The following is a 22,967-nucleotide window of genomic DNA, read 5'->3' as shown; positions in this document are numbered from 1 at the left end:
TTGTTACACAAGAAAGCCCACTTCTTCAGGGACAATAGTTTGCAAGCATGGGGTAGCTTAAATAATGCTTCCAGAAGCCATATCATCGATAAAGCAGCAAGATCTACAGAGATGCAGTTTGCTTCCAACAGAGACAACACTTTCAGTTCTCAGAGAGACCAATTTATGTCATTTCAGCCGCAGCGATAGTCAACACCTTTTCTGTTGTGGTCTCTGCTTTACATTTTTCTACCCATTCCCTCCTACTCTCATTCTTTCCCATCTGATGGCCACTGAATCAAGAAACAGTTCTCACTAATGGATATCCAAATCTCTTAGAGGGAGGAACACTCCTTACACCATCTCTGTGAAGGTTAAGAAGATTGTAGGACAAATTCTAGTCAGTTCTCACACTCTTGGTACCCTGTGAGTCTTCCTCCCATACAAGAGTCTCCACAAAGATTGTCTCTGATTACTAGCTTTTTTCTGGGCAGTCATCTTGTGTTTGTAAAAAAAAAAAAAAAAATTGTGTTCAAATGATCTTGATTGAAGTGTTGGAACCCCAGATTATAGAAGGAGTAGGTTTTTGGCAGAATACTGAAAAAGGAAAATTGCATTGGGAAGTAAAAAAAAGAAAAAAGTTCAAGAGGTTGTAGATTAGATTAAAACGTAGAATTGGGTTTATTCAAATTGAAGGCTGGGGGTGGGGGTAAACCATAAGCACTCTTATCACATCCAGAATAGTCTGCATCTCCCAGAGAGAACGCCTGCTATAAACAGCAGAGGGTCAGTGGGCTTAGGTGAACACTGCAGGTCGGTGAGGATTTAGGGAGCTTTTGTTGCTGCTGTTGACTATCATCTTTACCTTAGCGAATGGCTTATGCTGTCCTGTTTGTGAGCAGTTTCTTTTTTATGTGTGGCTCAGCAAATATTTTTAGTGAGTAAATGCCAGCATATACATTTTTGTGGAGCAATCCTTTTAAAGCTCTCTTATTTTTTAATTTTTTGATCTTTTCAAAAACCATCATGTTCTGCGGGCCAATGATAAAAAGAAAATGTCCTGACAGAGCAAGATCTCCAGAGCGTATGTCACAAAGACAGAAGAGGAAGGTCACTTGCCACAGTGAAGAAGAAACTGCCTTCCAGTGCAGGAGGGCAGACGACGGGTCTTTGGATTGTGGTGGGGGTTCAGGTGCCAGAACTAGAACCTTAGTTCATCAAAGAACATCGCCAAGCTTGTGGATATGTTTCTTAGGTCTGCATGACAACAGGGACAAGCCCCTGACTCTGTAGCAATCTACTACCATGTGGTAATCTGTAAATCAGTTTAGTGCTTCCTTTCTGACTTTTCAGGTCTATCAAGCAATGCCCAGAGCTCCTGGGAGGAAAAAGGAAAAGAGAACATGTGATTTTTTGTAAGAGGAGTGAGGGGACCCAGGGAGACAGGCTCTCTGTTTCTCCTCCGGCAGGTAGACCTAAAGCATGCTGATGTCCGTCTCGTACTGAGCATCTGCAGGCAAGGTTTCATACATGGTGCCAGGCTGTGTTTGAAATCAGAACAGTCTGGGATGCTTGGACTACACGGCTAGAAAATTGTGCTGAGTTTTCTTTCAATTTCCAAGACATAGACTAGGCTGTGGAGAAAACCCCAAGCTATTTTTAGCAGGATTCTATACAGAAGGGACAAACGACACATCAGAAATGGATTTTGAGACACTCTGGATCATTACTTCTGTTCTGTTCAACATTTTCCAGAGAGATATCCTAACTGGATTGTTTACATGTGACATTGCTTTCTAAGACTTGTTTTCCCAGGCAGGAAGTCATTTCTGGTGTCTAATTTAAATCCTTCTTCCTGAAATCCAGGCCTCTTTCACCATTAACAGTGTGTTAAAGGTCCAAAAGAGCTACCTGCCGAGTAATTTTAAAAGAGTATTGGCCATGTGGTAATATCACAGAAAATTTGTAAAGTAGTAGAAAATATAAGCTCCATATTTTCCCATCACCTTCCTTTACCTTAAATATATCTTTTTTATTTTTATTTTTTTTTTTTTATTTTTTTGACAGGCAGAGTGGACAGTGAGAGAGAGAGACAGAGAGAAAGGTCTTCCTTTGCCGTTGGTTCACCCTCTAATGGCCGCCGCGGTAGCGCGCTGCGGCCGGCGCACCGCGCTGTTCCGATGGCAGGAGCCAGGTGCTTCTCCTGGTCTCCCATGGGGTGCAGAGCCCAAAGACTTGGGCCATCCTCCACTGCACTCCCTGGCCAGAGCAGAGAGCTGGCCTGGAAGAGGGGCAACCGGGACAGGATCGGTGCCCCGACCGGGACTAGAACCCGTTGTGCCGGCGCCGCAAGGCGGAGGATTAGCCTGTTGAGCCACGGCGCCGGCCGCCTTAAATATATCTTATGTCAGTGTTTTCTATGTCCACTTGTGTTTTTATACAATTGTGAGCTGCTTTTTTTCCTTTTAGACAGTATAAATGATTTCCTTTATTGCTAAATTGTTAATGATAGTAACTCTTTTTTTTTTTTTTTTTGGACAGGCAGAGTGGATAGTGAGAGAGAGAGAGACAGAGAGAAAGATCTTCCTTTGCCGCTGGTTCACCCTCCAATGGCCGCTGCAGCCAGAGCATCTCGCTGATCCGAAGCCAGGAGCCAGGTACTTCTGGTCTCCCATGCGGGTGCAGGGCCCAAGCACTTGGGCCATCCTCCACTGCCTTCCCAGGGCCATAGCAGAGAGCTGGCCTGGAAGAGGGGCAACCGGGATAGAATCCGGCGCCCCAACCGGGACTAGAACCCGGTGTGCCGGAGCCGCAAGGCGGAGGACTAGCCCGTTAAGCCACGGCGCCGGCCAATGATAGTAACTCTTAACAACTGTGTGATAATACATGGAATTTAAGTTTTTAAAAGAATCCTTCAGTTTTAAAAAATGATTTATTTATTGAAAGACAGGGAAACACAGAGAGAGGGAGAGACAGAGAAAGCTCTTCCATCTGCTGATTCACTCCCCAAATACCCGCAAGAGCTAGAGTTGGGCCAGGACTAAGCCAGGCACCAGGAACTCTATCTGGGTTTGCCACGTGGGCATCAGGAACCTGAGTACCTAGGCCATCATCTGCTGCCTGCCAGGTGCCGTAAGAGGAAGCTGGATTGGAAGTGGAAGGGTTGGCTTAACCTGCTGCGCCACAACACCAACCTCTGGGAGTGTCAGTTTTGATGGAGGTTTTTTTTTTTTTTTTTTTTTTTTTTTTTGACAGGCAGAGTGGACAGTGAGAGAGAGAAAGACAGAGAGAAAGGTCTTCCTTTGCCGTTGGTTCACCCTCCAATGGCTGCCACACTGAATCGAAGGCAGGAGCCAGGTGCTTCTCCTGGTCTCCCATGGGGTGCAGGGCCCAAGCACTTGGGCCATCCTCCACTGCACTTCCGGGCCACAGCAGAGAGCTGGCCTGGAAGAGGAGCAACTGGGACAGAATCTGGTGTCCCAACCGGGACTAGAACCCGGTGTGCCGGTGCTGCAGGCGGAGGATTAGCCTATTGAGCCGTGGTGCCAGCTTGATGGAGTTTTGACCCATCAAAGGGATATGATGTTTTGTCCTTTAAAAAAATAGCTCCTGGCCGGCGCCGTGGCTTAACAGGCTAATCCTCCGCCTTGTGGCGCCGGCACACCGGGTTCTAGTCCCGGTCGGGGCGCCGGATTCTATCCCGGTTGCCCCTCTTCCAGGCCAGCTCTCTGCTATGGCCCAGGAAGGCAGTGGAGGATGGCCCAAGTGCTTGGGCCCTGCACCCCATGGGAGACCAGGAGAAGCACCTGGCTCCTAGCTTCAGATTGGCGAGATGGAGGGTGAACCAATGGCAAAAAGGAAGACCTTTCTCTCTGTCTCTCTCTCTCACTATCCACTCTGCCTCTCAAAAAAAAAAAAAAAAGCTCCTTTTACATTTTATTTTTACATGTTTGAAGTAAAAAAAGAAACCTAAGCTCTCTTTTTGGAAATATTTCAAACCTATAGAATATCAAGACTAAGACATGGAACAGTTGTATATTCTTTGTCTTTATTCCTGTATTAATGTTTTGCCCTATTTGCTTTAGCTTTTCATTTTCCCTCTCTCCCCTATCTCGTTTTCTGTAGACACACACTATTTTTTTGAAATGGTTGAGAGGAAGTTGCACCCATCTCATTGTTCCAAGTGCGGCCGCGGAGAGCCCCTTGAAGGTGACTTTGTGCCATGCCTCACTAATTTTTAAATACTTGATCAGATTCTGCCAATGAAATCATGCTCACCTTGTACCACTCTGCTCCAACTCTGGACCCAGTCATTTCTCAATGACTTCTGATTCCTGTTAGTAGGGAATTATATTAGAGGCCAAGACTGGGCACTAGGTATGACCACTGCTACTTGGGTACCTTTCCTTAAAGACCCTTTTTGTGGGCAAAATTAGAAAACATATGAAGGATATATAAATAATCATACAACATGTGTGAAAGTACTTTAAAAAGTTATGGGGAGATGGAATAATATGAATTCTCCACAAAATTTTTGAATATCCCTTGAATGTGTGGATTTCAATTTTTTTCAGCACAAAACAAACCTTTTAGTTCAATTTTTCAAAAAATTTGAAACTTGGTATATACATCGATATGTGTGCCCATACACTTACATGCATATGTTTCTCTTGCCTGCACACACATATTTACGTTGTGGAAGTCTCAAGTCCATGTTAACACTCCCCATTCAGGGGCTGGTGCTGTGGCATCCTAGCAGGTAAAACTGCCGCCTGCAGTGCTGACATCCCATATAGGTGCTGGTTCGAGTCCCGGCTGCTCCACTTCCGATCCAGCTCTTTGCTATGGTGTGGGAAAGCAGCAGAAGATGGCCCAAGTCCTTGTGCCCCTGCACCTGTGTGGGAGACCTGGAAGAACCCCCTGGCTCCTGGATTTGGATCAGCACAGCTCTGGCCATCTAGGGAGTTAATCAGCAGATGGAAGACCTCTCTCTCTCTCTCTCTCTGTCTCTCTGTCTCTGTCTCTGTCTCTCTGTAACTCTGCCTTTCAAATAAATAAATCAACAACATTGGCCCATCCACTCATTTGCTCAGTCCTATAGAACATCTAAGAGCAGAGGGATGGACTTTTGGTGCAGCTGTTAAGACATGGCTCAGGGCCAGCGCCGTGGCTTAACAGGCTAATCCTCTGCCTTGTGGCCGGCACACCTGGTTCTAGTCCCAGTCGGGGCGCCGGATTCTATCCCGGTCGCCCCTCTTCCAGGACAGCTCTCTGCTATGGCCCAGGAAGGCAGAGGAGGGTGGCCCAAGTGCTTGGGCCCTGCACCCCATGGGAGACCAGGAGAAGCACCTGGCTCCTGCCTTCGGATCAGTGAGGTGCATTGGCTGCAGCGGCCATTGGAGGGTGAACCAATGGAAAAAGGAAGACCTTTCTCTCTGTCTCTCTCTCTCACTGTCCACTCTGCCTGTCAAAAAAACAAACAAAAACAAAAACAAAACCTGGCTCAGGATGCCTGCAGCCCTTACTAGAGTGCTTGGGTTCGAGTTCTGGCACAGTTTCTTTTCCCAGCTTCCTACTAATACACTCAGGGAGGCATTAGTAGATACATGGTTCCTGCACATGGGAGACCTGAATTGAGTTCCATGCTCTCGGCTTTGGTTGGGCCCAGCTCAGAGGTTTTGGGCATTTGAGAATGAACCAGCAGATAGATAGATAGATAGATTCTCTCTCTCTCTCTCTCTCTCTCTCTCTCTCTGCCTTTCAAGTGAAAAAAAACCAAGCACATAAAAATTTAAAAATTATGTAAGTGAAGAATTGCTTTCCCTCCACCTCTATAAAAGCAAGCCTACCAAAAAAAGTTCTGAATTTATTTGCTATTCTACTCTCCTGACCCTGACCAAGACTGAGAAATATTTATGGTCTCATACTATGTTTGGAAATTGGATTAGGTGTCTTTCTATTTTTTCTGCCCAGGGTGGTTGTGTTATTAATTTTAGATATTGTTAAGATCACTAATTTAATTTGCTTTCAGTTTTAGCTCTCCCTTCCCATTCTTGTTGATTTAATTGTTTTGATCACATAGAGCATGTTTTCAGAAGTCAACCCTAAACAAATGGTACACTCAGAGAAGTGTCGCTTTCCTATGTTCCTTCTGCCCATGGTGGGCCCTCACTTTACTGTTTTCTGGTTAATCTTTCTGAGTTTCTTTTCAGACAGATGAGTAGACATATGTATATTTTGTTATTTCTCTTTCTCACAAAATATATTCTTTCACCCTTTACTCTTCCATTTAACTTTCTCTCAGAAATCACAATATATCAATTCATAGAGATTTTTGTTTGGAAAAGATCAAACAGCTGGAAAGTGCTCCCTCCTGTGTATCCTAGTTTGTTTAATTAATCATCTATGTTTGAACATTTAGATAGTTTCCAATATTTTGTAACTGCAAATCATGTTGCAATGAATAGCCTTGTGTTGTTGGAGTTGTATCTTCAGGGTAAATACTCAGAAATGAGACTGATAAGTGGAACCGTAAAAGCAAAGTTGGTTTACTGGAGATTGTCAAATTCCTTTCCATGGGGGTCTACCATTTTGCATTCTCATTAACAATGCTTGAGAGTACTTGTGTCCCTTATCCTCACTAGCAAAATGTAATCATAAACTTTTAATAAGGTTGATTATTTAATGGAAATCAGAGAGAAAGAGAGACAGAGACAGAAAGAGGGAAGGAGAGAGAGAAAGGGAGAGAGGGAGAGGAAGAAGGAGAGGAAGAGGGAGAGGGAGAGAGAGTGGGAGAGAGAGAGAAGGAATTTTCTATCCAATAGTCAACTCCTCAAATGCCTATAGCGGATCGGCTGAAGCCAGGAGCCAGGAACTCACCTGGGTTTCCCATGTGGGTGGCAGGGACTCGAGTACTTGAGCCACCGTTTCTGCCTCTCAGGATGGTAGATCAGAAGCATGAAGTAGCTGGGACTTGAACCAGGCACCTTGACAATGGATGCTGGGTCTCCCAAGCAGCAGCTTAACTCGCTGTGGCACGCCGTTCGATGTCCTCCAACCTGAGACATGGTGTCTCAGGGTTGCTTTAGTCTGTGTGTCTCTTAATGGGTTAAACCGAACATTTTTTCATATGTTTAAAAATCATTTTATAACTCTTTTTTGGTGAATTGTCCACGGATACCTTTTATCTATTTTTCCCTTTAGCATTAAAGACTTCACATTTGGTAGAAATAGCTTTTTTTTTTTTTTAAAAAAGAGATTTACTTATTTATTTGAAAAGCAGAGTGACAGAAAGAGAGGTGAGAGAGAGAGAATGAGAGCAAGAGAGAGCGAGAGCGAGAGCGAGAGAATGTCTTCGATCTGCTGATTCACTCCCTCTATGACCACGATGGCCAGAGCTGGGCCAATCCAAAGCCAGGAGCCAGGAGCTTCCTCCGAGTCTCCCACATGGGTGCAGGGGCCCAAGGACTTGGGCCATCTTCTACTGCTTTCCCAGGTGCATTAGCAGGGAGCTAGATCAGAAGTGGAGCAGCTGGGACTCGAACCAGAGCCCATGTGGGATGCTGGTGCTGCAAGTGGTGGCTTTACCTGTTATGCCACAGAAATAACTATTTTGATAGACTTCCCATTGCCTGAAGACAGAACTCCAGAGGATGTGCTGTGGACAAGCTTTCTGAAAGGATTCTGCCTCCCAGAAACTCATCGACGGCCTGAGCACTGCCACCGTGGGGACCGCTGCCTCCAAAGCCATTCCTGCTGCAGAGGCAGGGCAGGTCACCTGTTGGCGCCTGTTTCTCTCATCTAACAGCATTTCTATCCCAGGGTTGCTGTTACGGCTCCCGTGATTTAACACCCGCAAATCACTCCGAACAGTGCCCGGGACAGGAAACATCTCATACATGTTAGCTGATTACAGTCAAGAACACGTTCTCAATATGTTACTTGATTTGATCCTCTGTTACATTTGTTAAAGGAAGAGAGTGAAGGGAGGGAGGCCTGTGTGGGGAAACATGAGGCTCCGTGTACAGACGGAGCCAAAAATCAAGAAAGTCCTTGTCCACTGCTCCGGAGTTTGGGCGTCATCCGGAGCAGAGACATTGCAGGGTCAGATTTGCCACTGGAAAACCTCAGGCTGTGCCGAGGCCGCATGGGCGGCTACTGCAAGAGGTGTGGTGGGAGATGATGAAGGCCTGAATCAGGAAGGGCTGATGGGCTGGAGAGGAGGTGAGCAGGGGCAGAGACGCCCAAGCGGGACAGGGAAGCGACTTCCCGTGGGATTGCTGGGAACGGAGGGCAGGCGAGGAGAGGGTCTGGAGTAACCCTGAGGTATCACTGGGATAAGAAATTCAAGAGGAAGAATGGAGGAAGGCCTTTTAACCAGAGCCATAGCAGGTGAACGTGCGACCAGGGCTCATTCTCTTGGAGTCGGGAAGCTGGACCTGTTCCGGGCACTGCAGGTGCAGCCTATGAGCTTAACGGGGTCCGGCAGTGGGAAGGAACCACTTCGGAGTCCAATGGGCCAGCAGCTCAGTCTGGGGAATCTCCTTAACGCTTGAAGGTCCCTGATGGGATCTCGCAGGGTGAAAGGCTGTGATTTTTAGACTTTTATGACGAGACTGGGTAAGGCAAGCATTCGGACACTTGAAGGAACTTCGGAAGCAGCTGGTGATGTGATTTAAAAAGAAAAATCTAAGGAAATAGGTACCATGTCCCAGACACCTCCATGGGACGACACTGATTTTTTTAAAATCAGTGAACTTTCTACACGATGTCACTGATCCCCACAAGAAGGCTCATCACAGTCGGGGAAGCACCTGCTACCAGCTTCCCCGCCCCCCGCCCCAGCTCTGGGCTTGCTCCCCCCAGAGCCAGGAGCTGGAGGGCTACGGTGTGCACTGCTGAGATGCTGGGGGAGTGGACGCGGAGCTGAGAACCAACGATAGGATGGGGGGGTGGGGGGGGTGGGAGGCGGGCGGGAAGCGGTAGCCTTGCAGACTTGTGTGAGGGCAGCGAAGACCAAGAGAAAAGCCGGGCACGAGCGACAGCTGGAGGGGCGCGGGGAGGCGGGCCCAGGCTGTGGAGATGAGAAGAAAAGAGTGCCAGAGCCGCGGCACGTGCGGGCGCCAATCCACCTCACACAGGAGCGGTGGGCAGACCCGGGTGACTGGGCTGGGAAGGAGGCACCGGGCCCGCCAGAGGTCTTTCTCGGTCTGCACAGGCCCGCCCAGCGCTCAGGGGGTGTGGCGCCCAGCTCCGCGAGGCGGGGGCGTGGGACGGCGGCGGCGGCGGCCGCGGGTTCCCTGGCTGCTCGCAGAAGCGGCCGGCGGCGGAGAGCCAGCGGCCGGCGGCATTGCGGGGGCGGAGCGAGGGAGCCTGCGGGCGGCCCGGGGCGAGGGCAGGCCGGGGCGGCGCTAGGACCCGCCGGCCGCCCCGCCGGCTCCCGGGAGGTTGATAAAGCGGCGGCGGCGTTTGACGTCAGTGGGGAGTTAATTTTAAATCGGTACAAGATGGCGGAGGGGGACGAGGCAGCGCGAAGGCAGCAGCCGCACCAGGGGCTGCGGCGCCGGCGGCGGACCAGCGACTCAAGCGCCGAGGTTAACCACGTCTCGTCCACGACCTCCCTAGGTACGGGCCGGCCGGCAGAGGCCGCGGGGCGCGGGGTGGCCGCTCGGGCTCGCGGGCACCGGCCGCAGGCGGCGGGGTCGGAGTCTCCGGCTGGCTCGGTTCCCCTCCCGCCGTCGCGTCTGCCCGCTGGGCCTAGCCCCGGCCGCGCCCCGTGCTCTCGCCGCGCGCGGCCGGAGAGGGCGGCCCGCGGGGCCTGGACGCTGGCAGCTGTCGGGCGAACGGGCGGCGCGCGCGTCTGCGCCCGGCCCGGCCCCCTGCCCGCTCTCCCGCCGCGTGGCTGCAGCCGTGTCCGCCCCGACCTGAGGGGGCGGCCTTGAGCCGGGGCCGCAGGCTCGGGGAGCCGGGAGGGCGGCGGCGGCGCCTGCGCTCGGGACGCGGCCGGGGCGACCCGTCCTCCAGCGGGCACTCACTGATGGGCCCCGCGGAGGAGGACGCGGGCGGCGCGGTCACCTCGCGGCCAGGGTGGCGAGCGCCCCGGGCGGGCCTGCTGGAGGGGACCGCAGTCCGCAGGCCGGGGCTCCTCGAGTCGCGCGTGGCCAGGGTTGCAGGCTCGGGTCTAGGTGTCCCCGTGGGCTGTGAGCGCGGGGGTTGCTCGTTCCTCGGACGCCAGGGAGGCCCGATCAGACCGCAGGTGTCCGGTGTGAAGTCACCTGACCCCTCGCTCCCGGTTTTTGCTGAATGTGAGCTCCTACTGTCTCCTACTGTATGCGTCCCAGGAGCGCCCCTGCCCCCTCCAAGACGCATTTGCGTTGGCAGCCGGGGGTTGTGTGTGTCTCTCTCGCTCCTGACACCCCTATTTTTAGGAGCTTAGCATTTGATCTTTCGTTGCTGTGAATCCTGATTGAGAATTTTCGAAGTAGTTGAAGGCATAAAGTTTTTTACCCCAAGGCTTATGCCTCGCCGAAGCCTGCAGTCAGGAAAGTACGGGCAAGTTAAAGAATGCATCAGCTATGTTAAGTGTGATCTGGTGTTTTTAGATTTCTCCTTTCCTAATCTGAGAAAGGTTTTGCTGGGTTAAGTTTCGAGCATTTCGATGAAATATTACCCACAAGGCTTCAACTTTACTAGGAAAGTTTATTGGAAGTAGACTTCATCTTCCATGGCAGCCCTTGGACCATACTTTAGGTGATGACAAATTCGAGTTTTGCTGAGACAAAAAGAAAATAAAGCTTATTTTTATTGCCTGCCAACCACAGTATTTGACAGGACTGGTTATAGAAACGGTAGCCCTCTGTAGCAAAACAAAAATACTATCGGATAGGTTTCCCCTCACTTCTGTGCTCGTTGGGATTCCTGTAAGTAGTTAGATGCTTTGGAATGCTGATGGATTAATTCAGCTCTTTTGGACCCTAGGGGAAGAGGTGTGTGTGATTTTTTTTTTTTTTTAAGTTACCCTAGTTGAGTTGTCATTCTAGAATGTTTTGTTATTTGCCTTATTAGCAGAAGCATAAATTTGTGACTCAGTCATGGTTATGAACATCGTTTTTATCCTGTGGTACATTGAAAAGAGATGAGACTCTTGAGACTGTTCAGAGCCCAGCATTCATTAAATGCTCTTGTCTGCTATGATAGGTTGATAGGTTTTTGGCTTTTTATTTATTTTTGAGGTGGTGTTGATGGGGAAGAAGATCTTCACTTGATGATAGCCATTCTTACCCAATGGCTGCCTGAAACAGCCCAGAACCTGCTAATTTGCTCTGAGTCACGCATTACTGCATTAGCAACCAAATCACTGTGTTAGAACTGCTGTTGGAAGTCTGAACGGGGCTGGGAAGGACTAGGGACTTGTCTGTGTTTGTGTAGAAACTCTGTCTCCCTCTGCTTTCTGAGGAAGCAGAGTTGGGATGAGTCAGGTGTCACTCAAATAGTTCAGTAGGAAGATGCTTTCTCACCCGGGAGGAACACTCTAGGAATGTAGGACCTTCCCAAGGCAAGTAAGCTCTCGTTTGATTGACTGTAGGTTTATAGATTTCTGTAGGTGTGATTAAATACATTTAGTAAAGAGTTTTGAAATTCTGTGAGAGAACTTGGGGAGAAGTAGGTGCCTTACAGCCAAGGCATTTATTATAAAGAAAATAAACCATGAATGGAAATGAGATTCTGGCCTTAAGTTGAGTACATATATGTTGGGTGTTTTTTTTTTTTTTTTCTCCTTTTCAAATTTTGGCTTTAAGATAGTTGTTAAGTATTCACAAGTAAAAGTAACTTTTTAAAAATTGTTAGAACTTTCCCAAAATTGTAATATTAGCTGCTCAGAATACCAGGAAACACTGATGAACAACTAGTTTGGTGATGCTGGAGTTCAAGACATATTTTAAAAATGTGTGAAAAAATTGTTTATGCTTAGCTGGCAGTTCTCTTTGACACATACAATTTTAGGAAAGCTTTACTGCAGGCTCTTAAAGTCAGAAACGTAGAGTAGAAGTTAAACTGTTTTCGGTAATGATTTACAGCTCTACAGAAGGAGAGTTCCCCCCGGGGTTTTCCTTTTTATCTTTGATGACACACAGTGGATTTTGATTTTGTAATTTTGGGTTTTCAAAGCTCAGGTATGTTATTTACCTTCTGGAAAATGTGGACATCATTCACCGTGAGGAAGATAGATGTGAACATAGAATAACTGAACTTGATGAACTACTTGAATAAGGTTATTCTTATCATTTACTGTTTACGCTACCTGTGGTCTAGAACAGGTGAGGACTTTTTCTATAGATTATTTTCCTCAGGATTTATTTATTTATATTTGAAAGGCAGAGATAGAAGGAGAGGGAGAGATCTTCCATCAGCTGGCTTCTCTCCCCAAATAGCCACAACAGCCAGGGCTGGGCCAGGCTGAAGCCAGGAGCTTCTTCCTGGTCTCCCATGTGGGTGCAGGGGGTCCAAGGGCTTGGCCATCTGCTGCTGCTTTCCCAGGAGCATTAGCAGGGAGCTGGATCAGAAGAGGAGCTTACAGGACTCAAACAGACGCCCACGTGGGATACCAGCACTGCAGGTGGAAGCTTAGCCTCCTATGCCACAGCCCTGGCCCCTTTTTCTATAGATGTAAAACTGGATAGACATCCATCTGAAAACATGATGGCAGTAGGGTAATACTTGGTACTTTTATAAAGCATGTGCAACGTCCTGGTTTTCTTTTTTTTTTTTTTTTTTGACAGGCAGAGTTAGAGAAAGAAAAAAAGGTCTTCCTTTTCCATTGGTTCACCCCCCCAAAATGGCCACTACGGCCGGTGCACTGTGCTGATCTGAAGCCAGGAGCCAGGTGCTTCCTCCTGGTCTCCCATGTGAGTGCAGGGCCCAAGCACTTGGACCATCCTCCTCTGCCTTCCCAGGCCACAGCAGAGAGCTGGACTGGAAGAGGATCAACCGGGACAGAATCCGGCGCCCCAACGGGGACTAGAACCCGGCCAGGGTGCGGGCGCCACAGGTGGAGGATTAGCCTAGTGAGCCTCGGAGCCGGCCAACGTCCTGGTTTTGTTTTACTTCATGAAGCCTTCTTGTGAGAGAATGAAGTAGTTCCCATTGAAGAGAGTGAGTGTGATTTTGTCCACATTCATAGAAACTTTTGTTTGTTTTGGTGAAGACTTATTTATTTGAAAGGCAGAGAGCGAGAGAGAGAGAGAGAGAGAGTGAATAAATGAGAATCTTCCAACCCTTGGTTCACTCTCCAAATGGCTGCAATGGCAGGAGCTGGGCTGGTCCAAAGCCAGGAGCCAGGAGCTTCTTCTGGGTCTCCCATGGGGGTGCAGGGGCCTAAGGACTTGGGCCATCTTTCACTGCCTTCCTAGGCACATTAGCAGGGAGCTGGATCGGAAGTGGTTCAGCTGGGACTTGAACCGGTGCCCATATGGTTCTGAGGCACTTATTCCTCATTAAACTTTGGAGGAGGTTAAGGACCCTTCTTGGGTGGACATTATCACATATAATTAGAGGTGGCTGAGTAAAATCTTGTGTAAGTGAAGTTTGCAATCAGACTGATGATGGGAAGAGAAAATGGTACAGTCAAAAAGGTGAGGCAAGTCATTGAGTGGAGTGGGAATCTTTAAAAAAGGAAGAGAGAAGGTGGCTATTGTAGAAAGAAGTGCAGTTAGTGAAGGAAGTAGAACAGTTCTTGGATAGACATGGAGAAGCATGAAATGATCAGAAGTTCAAAGCCAAAATAACCATTTTACAGTTAATTTTTCAGGTTACTAGTAAGCATACCCTTGTCCCTGATTATATATACACATAGCTAAAGTTGGGTAATTTTGCAAGGAATGTGTGTATTGAAGCAGCACTTTCACTGCCTACTCTGGGACAAATGGCTATATAGTAATTTGTCTTACGGCAGATGATAGCTACTAGAAACAATGTTGAAGTCATGAAAGACTAATTTCATACACCCTCTATTTTCCCTAGAGATAATGTGACTAATTTTGGATTTGACCTTTTGGCCAGTACAAGTAAAATATGAATCTAGAGAATTCCCTTGCTAACATACCTGTTTAATAAAAATTATTCATACAACTTGTGTTCCCGTGATTGACACCAAAATATCAGTTAGTAGCTAACTGGATATTTTGCTAGCCAGTACAATAACTTGTTGGCTAAATAGTGTGTAACTGATGAAAGTTGCTTTTCTGGGGTCTGTGGTACATGTCTTCTTTTACTACAAAATGCTGTTTTTGGTGGCAGTGTTTCTTTAATCAAGAAGGAAGATGGTACAGTGGGAAAAGAACGAGGAATCAAAAGCTGAGTGACTTCACTTAAGCTCTCAGGCTTGAAGCTGTCGTATATAGTAGTGGTAATTATCTCATAACAGCCCTCTTGTGGAAGCAGATGATAGGTATAAGTGTTTTGCAACATTTTATAGTTAAGCTGTCCCTTTGTGTAAGACAGTAGTATATGTAAGAACGTGCCTGTTTAACTACCTATGCTATTATATGTTTATATTTGCAATCAAAAGTTTTGATTTTTTTCTGACAGTTGTTAGTTTGGCTCAGGGTGATGGGCAAGTTTTTAACTTTATTTTTAAAATGCTGATAATATATTCATGATAAGATTATAGTGAGTATTCATTTAACCTGGTGCCAGTTATCCTGTTGGAAGCAGTTATTACCATAATTTCTGGTGAGATTTTGAACTAAAAATTAATTTTCAGAATGGCTGGCTTGAATTCAAATTTTAAACTAAGATAAATATATGTATTGATGCTTCTTAACTATCTTCAGTTCAATAAGCATGCATTTAAGATAATCATTTAATGATGCTACAAAGTAGTTTTCTGGACTTGTTTATTCGAATTTTAAGATTCTGAGTTTAAGATTAGTCAGTTTCAAAGTGTAGTGTATTTTTTTTTTAAGATTTATATATTTGAAAGGTAGAGTTACAGAGAGGCAGAGAGAGATTGAGAGATTCTACCCACTGGTTCACTCTCCAAATGGCCACAACATCAGGAGCTGGGCCGATCTGAAGCCAGCTCTTCCACTTGGGTGCAGGTCTGGGTCTCCCACGCGGGTGCAGGGGCCCAAGGACTTGGACCATCTTCTGCTTTCCCATGCCATAGCAGAGAGCTGGACGGGAAGTGGAGCAGCTGGGTCTCTGACACCCATATGGGATGCTGGCACTGCAGACTGGTGGCTTTATCCCTATGCCACAGTGATGGCCCTGTACTGACTTTTTAAATGACAAATCTGCAGAATCGAATTTGGATCTGGTATGTAGAAGGATACCTTAAAAGATTGCCTTGGAATCACCACTGAGAGTGAAGTTAATTAAAACCTTTTTATTGCTGTCATTCATTCATTCCTTTGTATTAGAGTCATGGGTTGTGATTAGAACGATATCTTCAACATTGTAATTAAAAACGAAAATTTGTAAAATTAATTTTTTTATTTGAAAAGTAGAAAGCCGTGGGGGGGGGGGGTGTCGAGATATCTTGTATCTTGTATCCCCTGCTTCACTCCTTAAATGCCAGTCTGAAGCTGGGCCAGACTGAAGCCAGGAGCCAAAACTCCAGTCTGGGTCTTCCACTGTGGGTGACAGGAATCCCACTACGTGAGCCAGCACCTGCTGCCGCCTCTCAGGGTGCACATTAAGCAGGAAGCTGGAATCGGGAATGGAGTCTGGCTTCAAAGCCAGGTACTGCTATGCAGGCTTCCACGAGTTGTTTTAACCTCTACACCAAAAGCCTACTCCTAACTAAAAACTTTCGCATTCTGTAAGCTTCCTGTTATCTTCGGAATGCATTTAGAATGGAGACTTGTATTTTAATGTGAGATCTCTAGTGTTTATCTGTCACATTTTTCCCTTCCTGGTGGTTGATATCTACCTTATCAAACTTAGAGTCTTTATAATTAAGGGGATGATGCCTGTACAGGCACTTCAGAAACTAAAACCTATTAAAAAAACTTTGGAGGTGGGAAGTGGCACATTAAATGAGCTGCTGTTTTCATATCCATGAATGGATTTATGGGATATCAAAAGTTGAATTTAGTTCATTTTTGTCAGAGAGGGGTGATTTTTTTTTTTTTTTTAACTGGTAAATTGGAGAGAAGTTTTGACAGGAAAATCACCTTTGTTCTTAAGTATATTTTGAAAGCAGTTATTAAATCTTCAGAAATTGCTGTCTTATTTCCATCAGCACTTTAATTTTTAAATAGATATGACAGTGTTTAGAGTTGAGAGCCATATTATTGCAGGAAGATAACAGTGTACTTTGTTGTTTTCCCCCAAATAGCTAAATTCTGAAGTAGGCTAGCAGTTCGTGGGAAGGTTTAGTGATGTAGCTGATACCAAATATCTTGCTACAAGTAGGTATTATGATAGAGATTTGCTTCCTTTAAGTTATATCTGTATTTGTTATTGAGCAGGGCTTTTGATCACCGCTTTTAAGTTTATTTGGATAATGTGGTTGTTCTTACTTAAAAGCTAAGTGGCTTTTTTTTTTTTTTTTTAAGATTTCTTTATTTGAAAAGCAGAGGGAGAGAGAGAGAAAGAGAGAAAAAGAGAGATCGACCTTTCATCCCCTGGTTCACTCTTTTTTTTTTTTTCCAGCCTGTGTGGCCTCCGCATTCACTCCCGGAGGCACTTGCAGCCCCCCCCCCCCCCCCCCCCCCCCCCCCCCCCCCGAGGCGACGAGGCCCCTGCTGCTGTGCGCACGCCCGCCATGTCGTGCCATGGGCGTGCGGCGTCTCCGGGTGCGTGCCCCTGGTTCACTCTTGAAATATCTGCAACAGCCAGGGCTGGGCCAGGACAAAACCAGGAGTCAGGAACTCCATCCTAGTCTTGCACATTGGTGGCAGGGGCCCAAGCACTTGGGCCATCTTCCACTGCTTTCCCAGGTGCATTAGCAGGGAGCTGGATTGGAACTGGAGCAAGTGAGATTGAACCAGTGCTCAGATATGGGATGCCAAAGACACAAGTACTGGCTTAACCCTCTACAGCACAATACTAGCACTGCCCCTCACCCCTCCACATATACCCCAAAAATAAAAAAGTATAATTTTTTTTATTTCAAAAGTAAGAAGTCTTTGCAGATATCTATCTATCTATAAAGATTTATTTATTTATTTGAAAGAGTTATACAGAGAGAAGGAGAGGCAGAGAGAGAGAGAGGTCTTTCATCTGCTGGTTCACTCCCCAATTAGCCGCAATGGCTGGAATGTGCTGATCCGAAGCCAGGAGCCCAGAGTCCAGAGCTTTCTTTTGGGTCTCCCATGCAGGTGCAGGGGCCCAAGGACTTTGGCCATCTTCTACTGGTTTTCCAGGCCATAGCAGAGAACTGTATTGGAAATGGAGCTGCTGGCTCTTGAACTGGTGCCCATATGGGATGCTGGCACTGTAGGTGACAGCTTTACCCACTGTGCCACAACACCGGCCCCTGCAGATACTTTGGAATTACAAATTTAAAAAAAGAAAAATCATACAGTCTAGTGGTAACCACTGTTAGCATTTTAGTGTTTATTATTTTTAAATACCTAATTTAATTTTTCCCAAACTGAGATCTCCTTGTTAATGTGCTTTTGAAAAAATATTTTGAGATGTAGAGAGAGAGGGGAGAGATCATGTATCTGCTGGTTCACTTTCCAAATGCCTGCAACAGCTGTGACTGAAGCCAGTAGCCCAGAAATCAATCCGGGTCTGCTCTGTGGGTGGCAGGAACCCAAGTACTTAGCCATCATCTGCTACCTCCCTGGGTTCACATTAGCAGGAAAGTGGATCTAAAGTGGAGTAGCTGGAACTGCCAGCATCCTATCTGCTATGCCAAATGCCCATTTCTATATTTTGCTTTTTCATTTACTATCGTATTTCACCACGTGATTGTATAATCTCTATAATTTTTTTATTTAAAAATGTTTTTTCTTAGTTTTAAAAATTTTATTTATTTGAAAGGCAAAGAGAGAGTCAGGTGGACGTAGAGATCTCCATTCATTTTTTCATTCCCCAAATGCCTGCAATAGTTGGCTGATTCAGTGTGAATCTCCCATGGGGTGACAAGGACCCAAGTACTTGAGTCATTACCTGCTGCCTCCCAGGGTGCACATTAGCAGGAAGTTGGAATAGTGGAGGTTGGAATTCGAACCCAGGTACTCAAATTCAGGTTGTGGACATCTTAATCCCTGTACCAAATGCCTGTGTCATTATTATTATTGTTTATTTGCGAGGCAGAGTGAGAGAGATAGACAGAACTCCTATCTACAGGTTCACTCCCCAGATGCCCTTAACAGTGAAGGCTGGGCTAGATGGAAGCCAGTAGCCCAGAACTCAACCCAAATTTCCCAGGAGTGTCAGGGACCCAAGGGTGTGAGCCATGAGCCGCTGTCTCCCAGGGTGTGCCGTAGCAGGAAGCTGGGATCAGAGGCAGAGCTGGGGCTCAAACCCAGGCACCCTGATATGGGATGTCAGCATCCCAGGGGGCATCTTAACGACCAAGCACCTGCCCTAATTCTTCTCTCATTTTATTGCCAGAGTATGAGCATCTTCCCAGTGCCCAGTAGTGTGGTAGAAGAAAAGCAAGCTTAGGAGCACTCCTCAGTTTCCTTAATTAAAAAACCTACTTCAGAAGTTTGAAAGATAAAGTCCCTTCTCTTGAGGGCTGGAGAAAACGTTAGGGATTGGAATTAGTTTTCATTTGGGATTTGAGAGGGGAGTGGGACAGGCAAATAGAGGACTATACTTAGACAAAGAACTTGCTTTCTCCTTTGATGTTATTTGACATACTGTGTACTTACCTTATAACAAGGCTTTTCAGTTGCTTGTAATGAATATGTGCATACAAAAGTGTGACAATACGTGTTCAAAAATTTCATGTAAACTGGAGGTCATTTAAACTTCATGAATACTTGTGAGTTAAATTTATCCTTAGGTGTGTAAGTTCAGAAGTAGAAATTACTCCCTGCTAGTTATGTTGAAAATACCAAGGAGGAGAGTGGGTTTTGTTAGGCTTTGAAGAGTGCACTGGTGGATCGACTAGAGCAAAGCACTCTCATAGGATGCACTACTGATTTGGAGATATAAAGGAAGTATGGTAACCTTTTTACAAAGTAATTTTAAGCATTTGTCCCTGATTTCTAAGAATTTGCAGTCTAAAAGGATGCTTACAACGTATTTTAAAGCAGTTAGATAGAGGTAACTGAGAGATGAAATGAAGTTAGAGCATATTTAATAAAGGAATATGAGCTGTTTTTCAATAAGCAAGCAGAGCAAAGAATTGATTTAAACAACTGGATAATTCCTGGAAAAAGTGAGTAACCTAAGATGCGACTTAAAAACTGTGGCGATGTGTTTCTCCCTACCCATTTTTGAGCGTGTGTATTTATTTACCAGAAGGAATCCTGACATGAGCTGTAAAATTGCCAAACGAGGGAAAGGACAGGAGAGTGTAGTGGGAAGCTCTCACTTTCTTACCCTTTGTTTTTTCAAATTAGTCACATTTTATCTAGTTGGAAGGATGTTTGTTTTTGGCACCATTCCCTTCATTTTACAGCTGCTCTTGTACTAAGAATTTTGCCTGTGTTGAGCCAAGTCTGGAATTTGAGCGAGTGCTTTTCTTTTTTTAAACTGTTGCTGTAGCAGTCATCTGAGGTAGAGAGATGTGGTAAAATGGAATTTAGAGTCTTATTTCCAGAATCTTGGCAAGTCTGTTTTTGAGATTTGTTATGATAACCCTTTCTAAATTTAAGTTTGGATGTGTGTGTGTATGTGTGTGCATGACTCTTACTAACTGGTTATCCCAAGTTTCATAGCTTTTTTTTTTTTTTGTGGGTTTTATAGCTTGATCTTCCACAAAGGTAATTTTTGTGCCAAAAAGGAATGATTAAACTATTTGCCTGAGTCAAAGAAACCTGGAGTTCTGATGGATTCCTTGCAGTCACTGTGCCAAAAAATACTTCTGGAAATGGAAATGTATTACATGTTGCTTTATAAAGGCATGTGTGAAAAGAGAATGTCTATAGAAAATGTAGAATAATTTAATGTTAATTGTTGCCTCAGCCAAAGAAGGCTGTCTCAGGAACTAGCTCTTGAGTGCACCCCTTTTCATTTTTACTGTCAACATCTTGACTTGGACCTCTCATTTAATACACGAGTTCTTCCAGTTGCCTTCTCTCTGATCACCCTGTTTTTAGGCTCTCATCACATTTAGGATTCACTCAGTACTTTCAGTTTACTCTGTAGTACAGCTTTGATCTTATCACTCCTCTCTTCCCAAATTTTCAATGGCTCCCTTTGAGGGTAATGCCCAGCATTCTTAGCCTACACCTTTAAAATTTTTATTTATTTATTTATTTTTTGAAAGGCAGAAAGAGAGAGAGACTGACAGACCTCCCATTCTCTGATTCACACAAATGCCTCTAATTCTGAAGGCAGAACTGGGAACTCCATCCAGGTCCCCTGTGTGGGTGGCAGGGACTCAAATGCTTGAGCCATCATCGGCAGCAGGCTTTCTGCTATGGGATGGCACCTCCCAAGCAATGTCTTTTTTAAAAGATGTTTATTTATTTGAAAGAAAGGCAGAGTTATAGAGAGGCAGAGAGAGAGAGAGGTCTTCTGTCCGCTGGTTCACTCCCAAAATGGCATTGACGGCTGGAACTGGGCCTTTTGAAGCCAGGAACCATGAACTTCCTCCTGTCTCCCATGAGAGTACGGGGTCCCAAGGACTTGGGCCATCTTCTGCTGTTTTCCTAGGCCATAGCAGAGAGCTGGATCGGAAGAGAAGGAGCTGGCACCCATATGGGATGCCAGCCCCACAGGCAGAGGCTTAGCTCACTACACTACAATGCTGGCCCCCCAATCAATGTCTATACTTTTTTTTTTTTTTAAAACAATATTTATCTGAGAGGTGGAGTTGCAGAGGCAGAGAGAGAGAGTGAGAGAAGGAGAGAAGGTCTTCCATCTGCTGGTTCACTCCCCAAATGGCTGCAACGGCTGGAGCTGGGTCAATCTGAAGTCAGGAGCCTGGAGCTTCTACCAGGTCTCCCATGTGGATGCAGGGGCACAAGGACTTTGGCCATTTTCTCTGGCTTTCCCAGGCCATAGCAGAGACCTGGATCTGAAGTGGAGCAACCAAGTGTTGAACTGGCACCTATATGGGATGCTGGCTCTGCAGGTTGTTGGCTTTACCTGCTATGCCACAGTGCTGGCCCCAGGGTTTCTTTTGTTTTTAAGACTTATTTATTTACTTGAAAGAGTTCCAAAAAGAGAGAAAGGGAAAGAAGGAGGGAAAGAGAGAGAGAATAAGAGATTGAGAGAGAGATCTTCCATTTGCTGGTTCACTCCCCAAGTGGTTGCAAGAGCCAGGACTGGGCTGGGCTGGAGCCTGGAGCCTGGACCTTCATCCCAGTGCAGAGACTCGAGTACTTGGGCCATCCTCTGATGCTTTCCCAGGCATATTAGCAGGGAGCTGTATCAGAAGTGGAACACCTGGAGCCCATATGAGATGCTGGCATCGTAGCCTGTCGCTTTGCCTACTATGCCATGCTGGTCCAGAATTTTCTTTTCTTTCTCTGTGTTTATTTTGTGCACTACTAAATCTCCAGTTCCTAGCCCCATGTCATAGGTGTTGAGTGACTTTTATTTAAGGAATAAAGGCCTGTGTACCTCCAATTTTAGTCCTTTTACCTCCTCATCATGATACCTTGGTTGTTGTTAGTGGGGTGCTTATTTAAAATGTAGATTCCTGGGCACCATTACTTATGCACGAATCAGACACTGAAGGTAGGTCCAAGAATTTTTTTTTTTTTTAAGATTTATTTATTTGAAAGAGTTACACAGAGAGAGGAGAGGCAGAGAGGTGTTCCATCTGATGGTTTACTCCCCAATTGGCCGCAACGGCTGGAACTGCACGATCCAGAGCCAGGAGCTTCTTCTGGGTCTCCTACACGGGTGCAGGGGCCCAAGGACTTGGGCCATCTTGTACTGCTTTCCCAGGCCATAGCAGAGAGGGACTGGAAGAGGAGCAGCCAGGTCTTGAACCAGCGCCCATATGGGATGCTGGTGCTTCAGGCCAGGGTATTAACCCACTGCGCCACAGTGCCGCCCAAGAATCTTTATTCTGAGCAAGCCACCAGGTGGTGGTTCTTAAGCTTTGGTGTGCATTTGGCTTACTGTTTTACTGTGTGGCTGTGGCTAAGTAAATATTTATGGATGCATTATAACTACATTAAAGTTGAATTGACAATTCAGTAGCAAATACCCACCCCCCATCTTGTCTGTTAAGGAATGGATGTGTATCTGTAGGTGTGATTATTTTGGTTATTCTAATTTTTGTTCCTTAATCCAGTTTTAGGGAGCTAAAAATCTGAAACACCAGATGTCAGTCCACCTCTCCCAAACAAAAACAAGCCCTTTAAACCCACTCGTCCTCTGAACTTGTATTTTTTTACTCAGGAAAATAGATGAGATGAGCTAATATTAGGGATTTATTTTAAAATATAAGCATCACTCAAAACATGGACTAATTTGAATATTCTTACTTTGGTTATATCACTGGAAAACAATGATTGATCTTTACAAGAATTATTCTATTTTGTAACACTGAAAGGAAGTTTGCTATGTGGAAATGGCATTGATTTAAAGTAAAAGGACAAGTCTTGATACTTGTAGCACTTAGCTGCAGAATTCTGAATTTTTAAAAACATGTTTCCTGAATGCGCACATCTCCTCTCTCTGAGATGGGGTTAATAGCTAAGTCTCAGGGTCGTTTTGTTTTAAGGCTTACTTCCCTAGAGCTGGTATAAAGACATTGTGTCATTCCATAAATCTAAGTTGCCTTCCCTGGGGAAGTAAATTCAGAGGCAACTTACAGTGTTTCATTAAACACAATTGTAACATATTTCAAACTTAGAAAAGTGACACAGAGGGATAAAATAGATGGCCAAGTGCCATTG

General features: G+C 45.7%; 1 protein-coding gene across 4 annotated transcripts in view; it reads left to right on the top strand.

Annotated features, from left to right (window-relative positions):
- Nucleotides 1-9,463: 9,463 nt before the first annotated feature.
- ATL2 (atlastin GTPase 2) overlaps nucleotides 9,464-22,967 on the top strand; it is a 58,671-nt gene continuing 45,167 nt past the window's right edge. For 2 of the 4 annotated variants that reach the window (XM_062209290.1, XM_062209288.1), the window contains exon 1: nucleotides 9,465-9,603. In XM_062209290.1, coding sequence (XP_062065274.1) covers nucleotides 9,486-9,603 — 118 coding nt within the window. In that variant the 5' untranslated portion in view covers nucleotides 9,465-9,485. Of the gene's footprint in view, nucleotides 9,604-22,967 lie in introns of all 4 variants that reach the window. The other 2 variants (XM_062209289.1, XM_062209291.1) reach the window with 2 other exon arrangements.

The sequence above is a fragment of the Lepus europaeus genome, chromosome 13 (assembly GCF_033115175.1).
Source record: "Lepus europaeus isolate LE1 chromosome 13, mLepTim1.pri, whole genome shotgun sequence".
Classification (NCBI taxonomy): Eukaryota; Metazoa; Chordata; class Mammalia; order Lagomorpha; family Leporidae; genus Lepus; species Lepus europaeus.
This window is presented reverse-complemented; position numbering and strand designations above follow the sequence as displayed.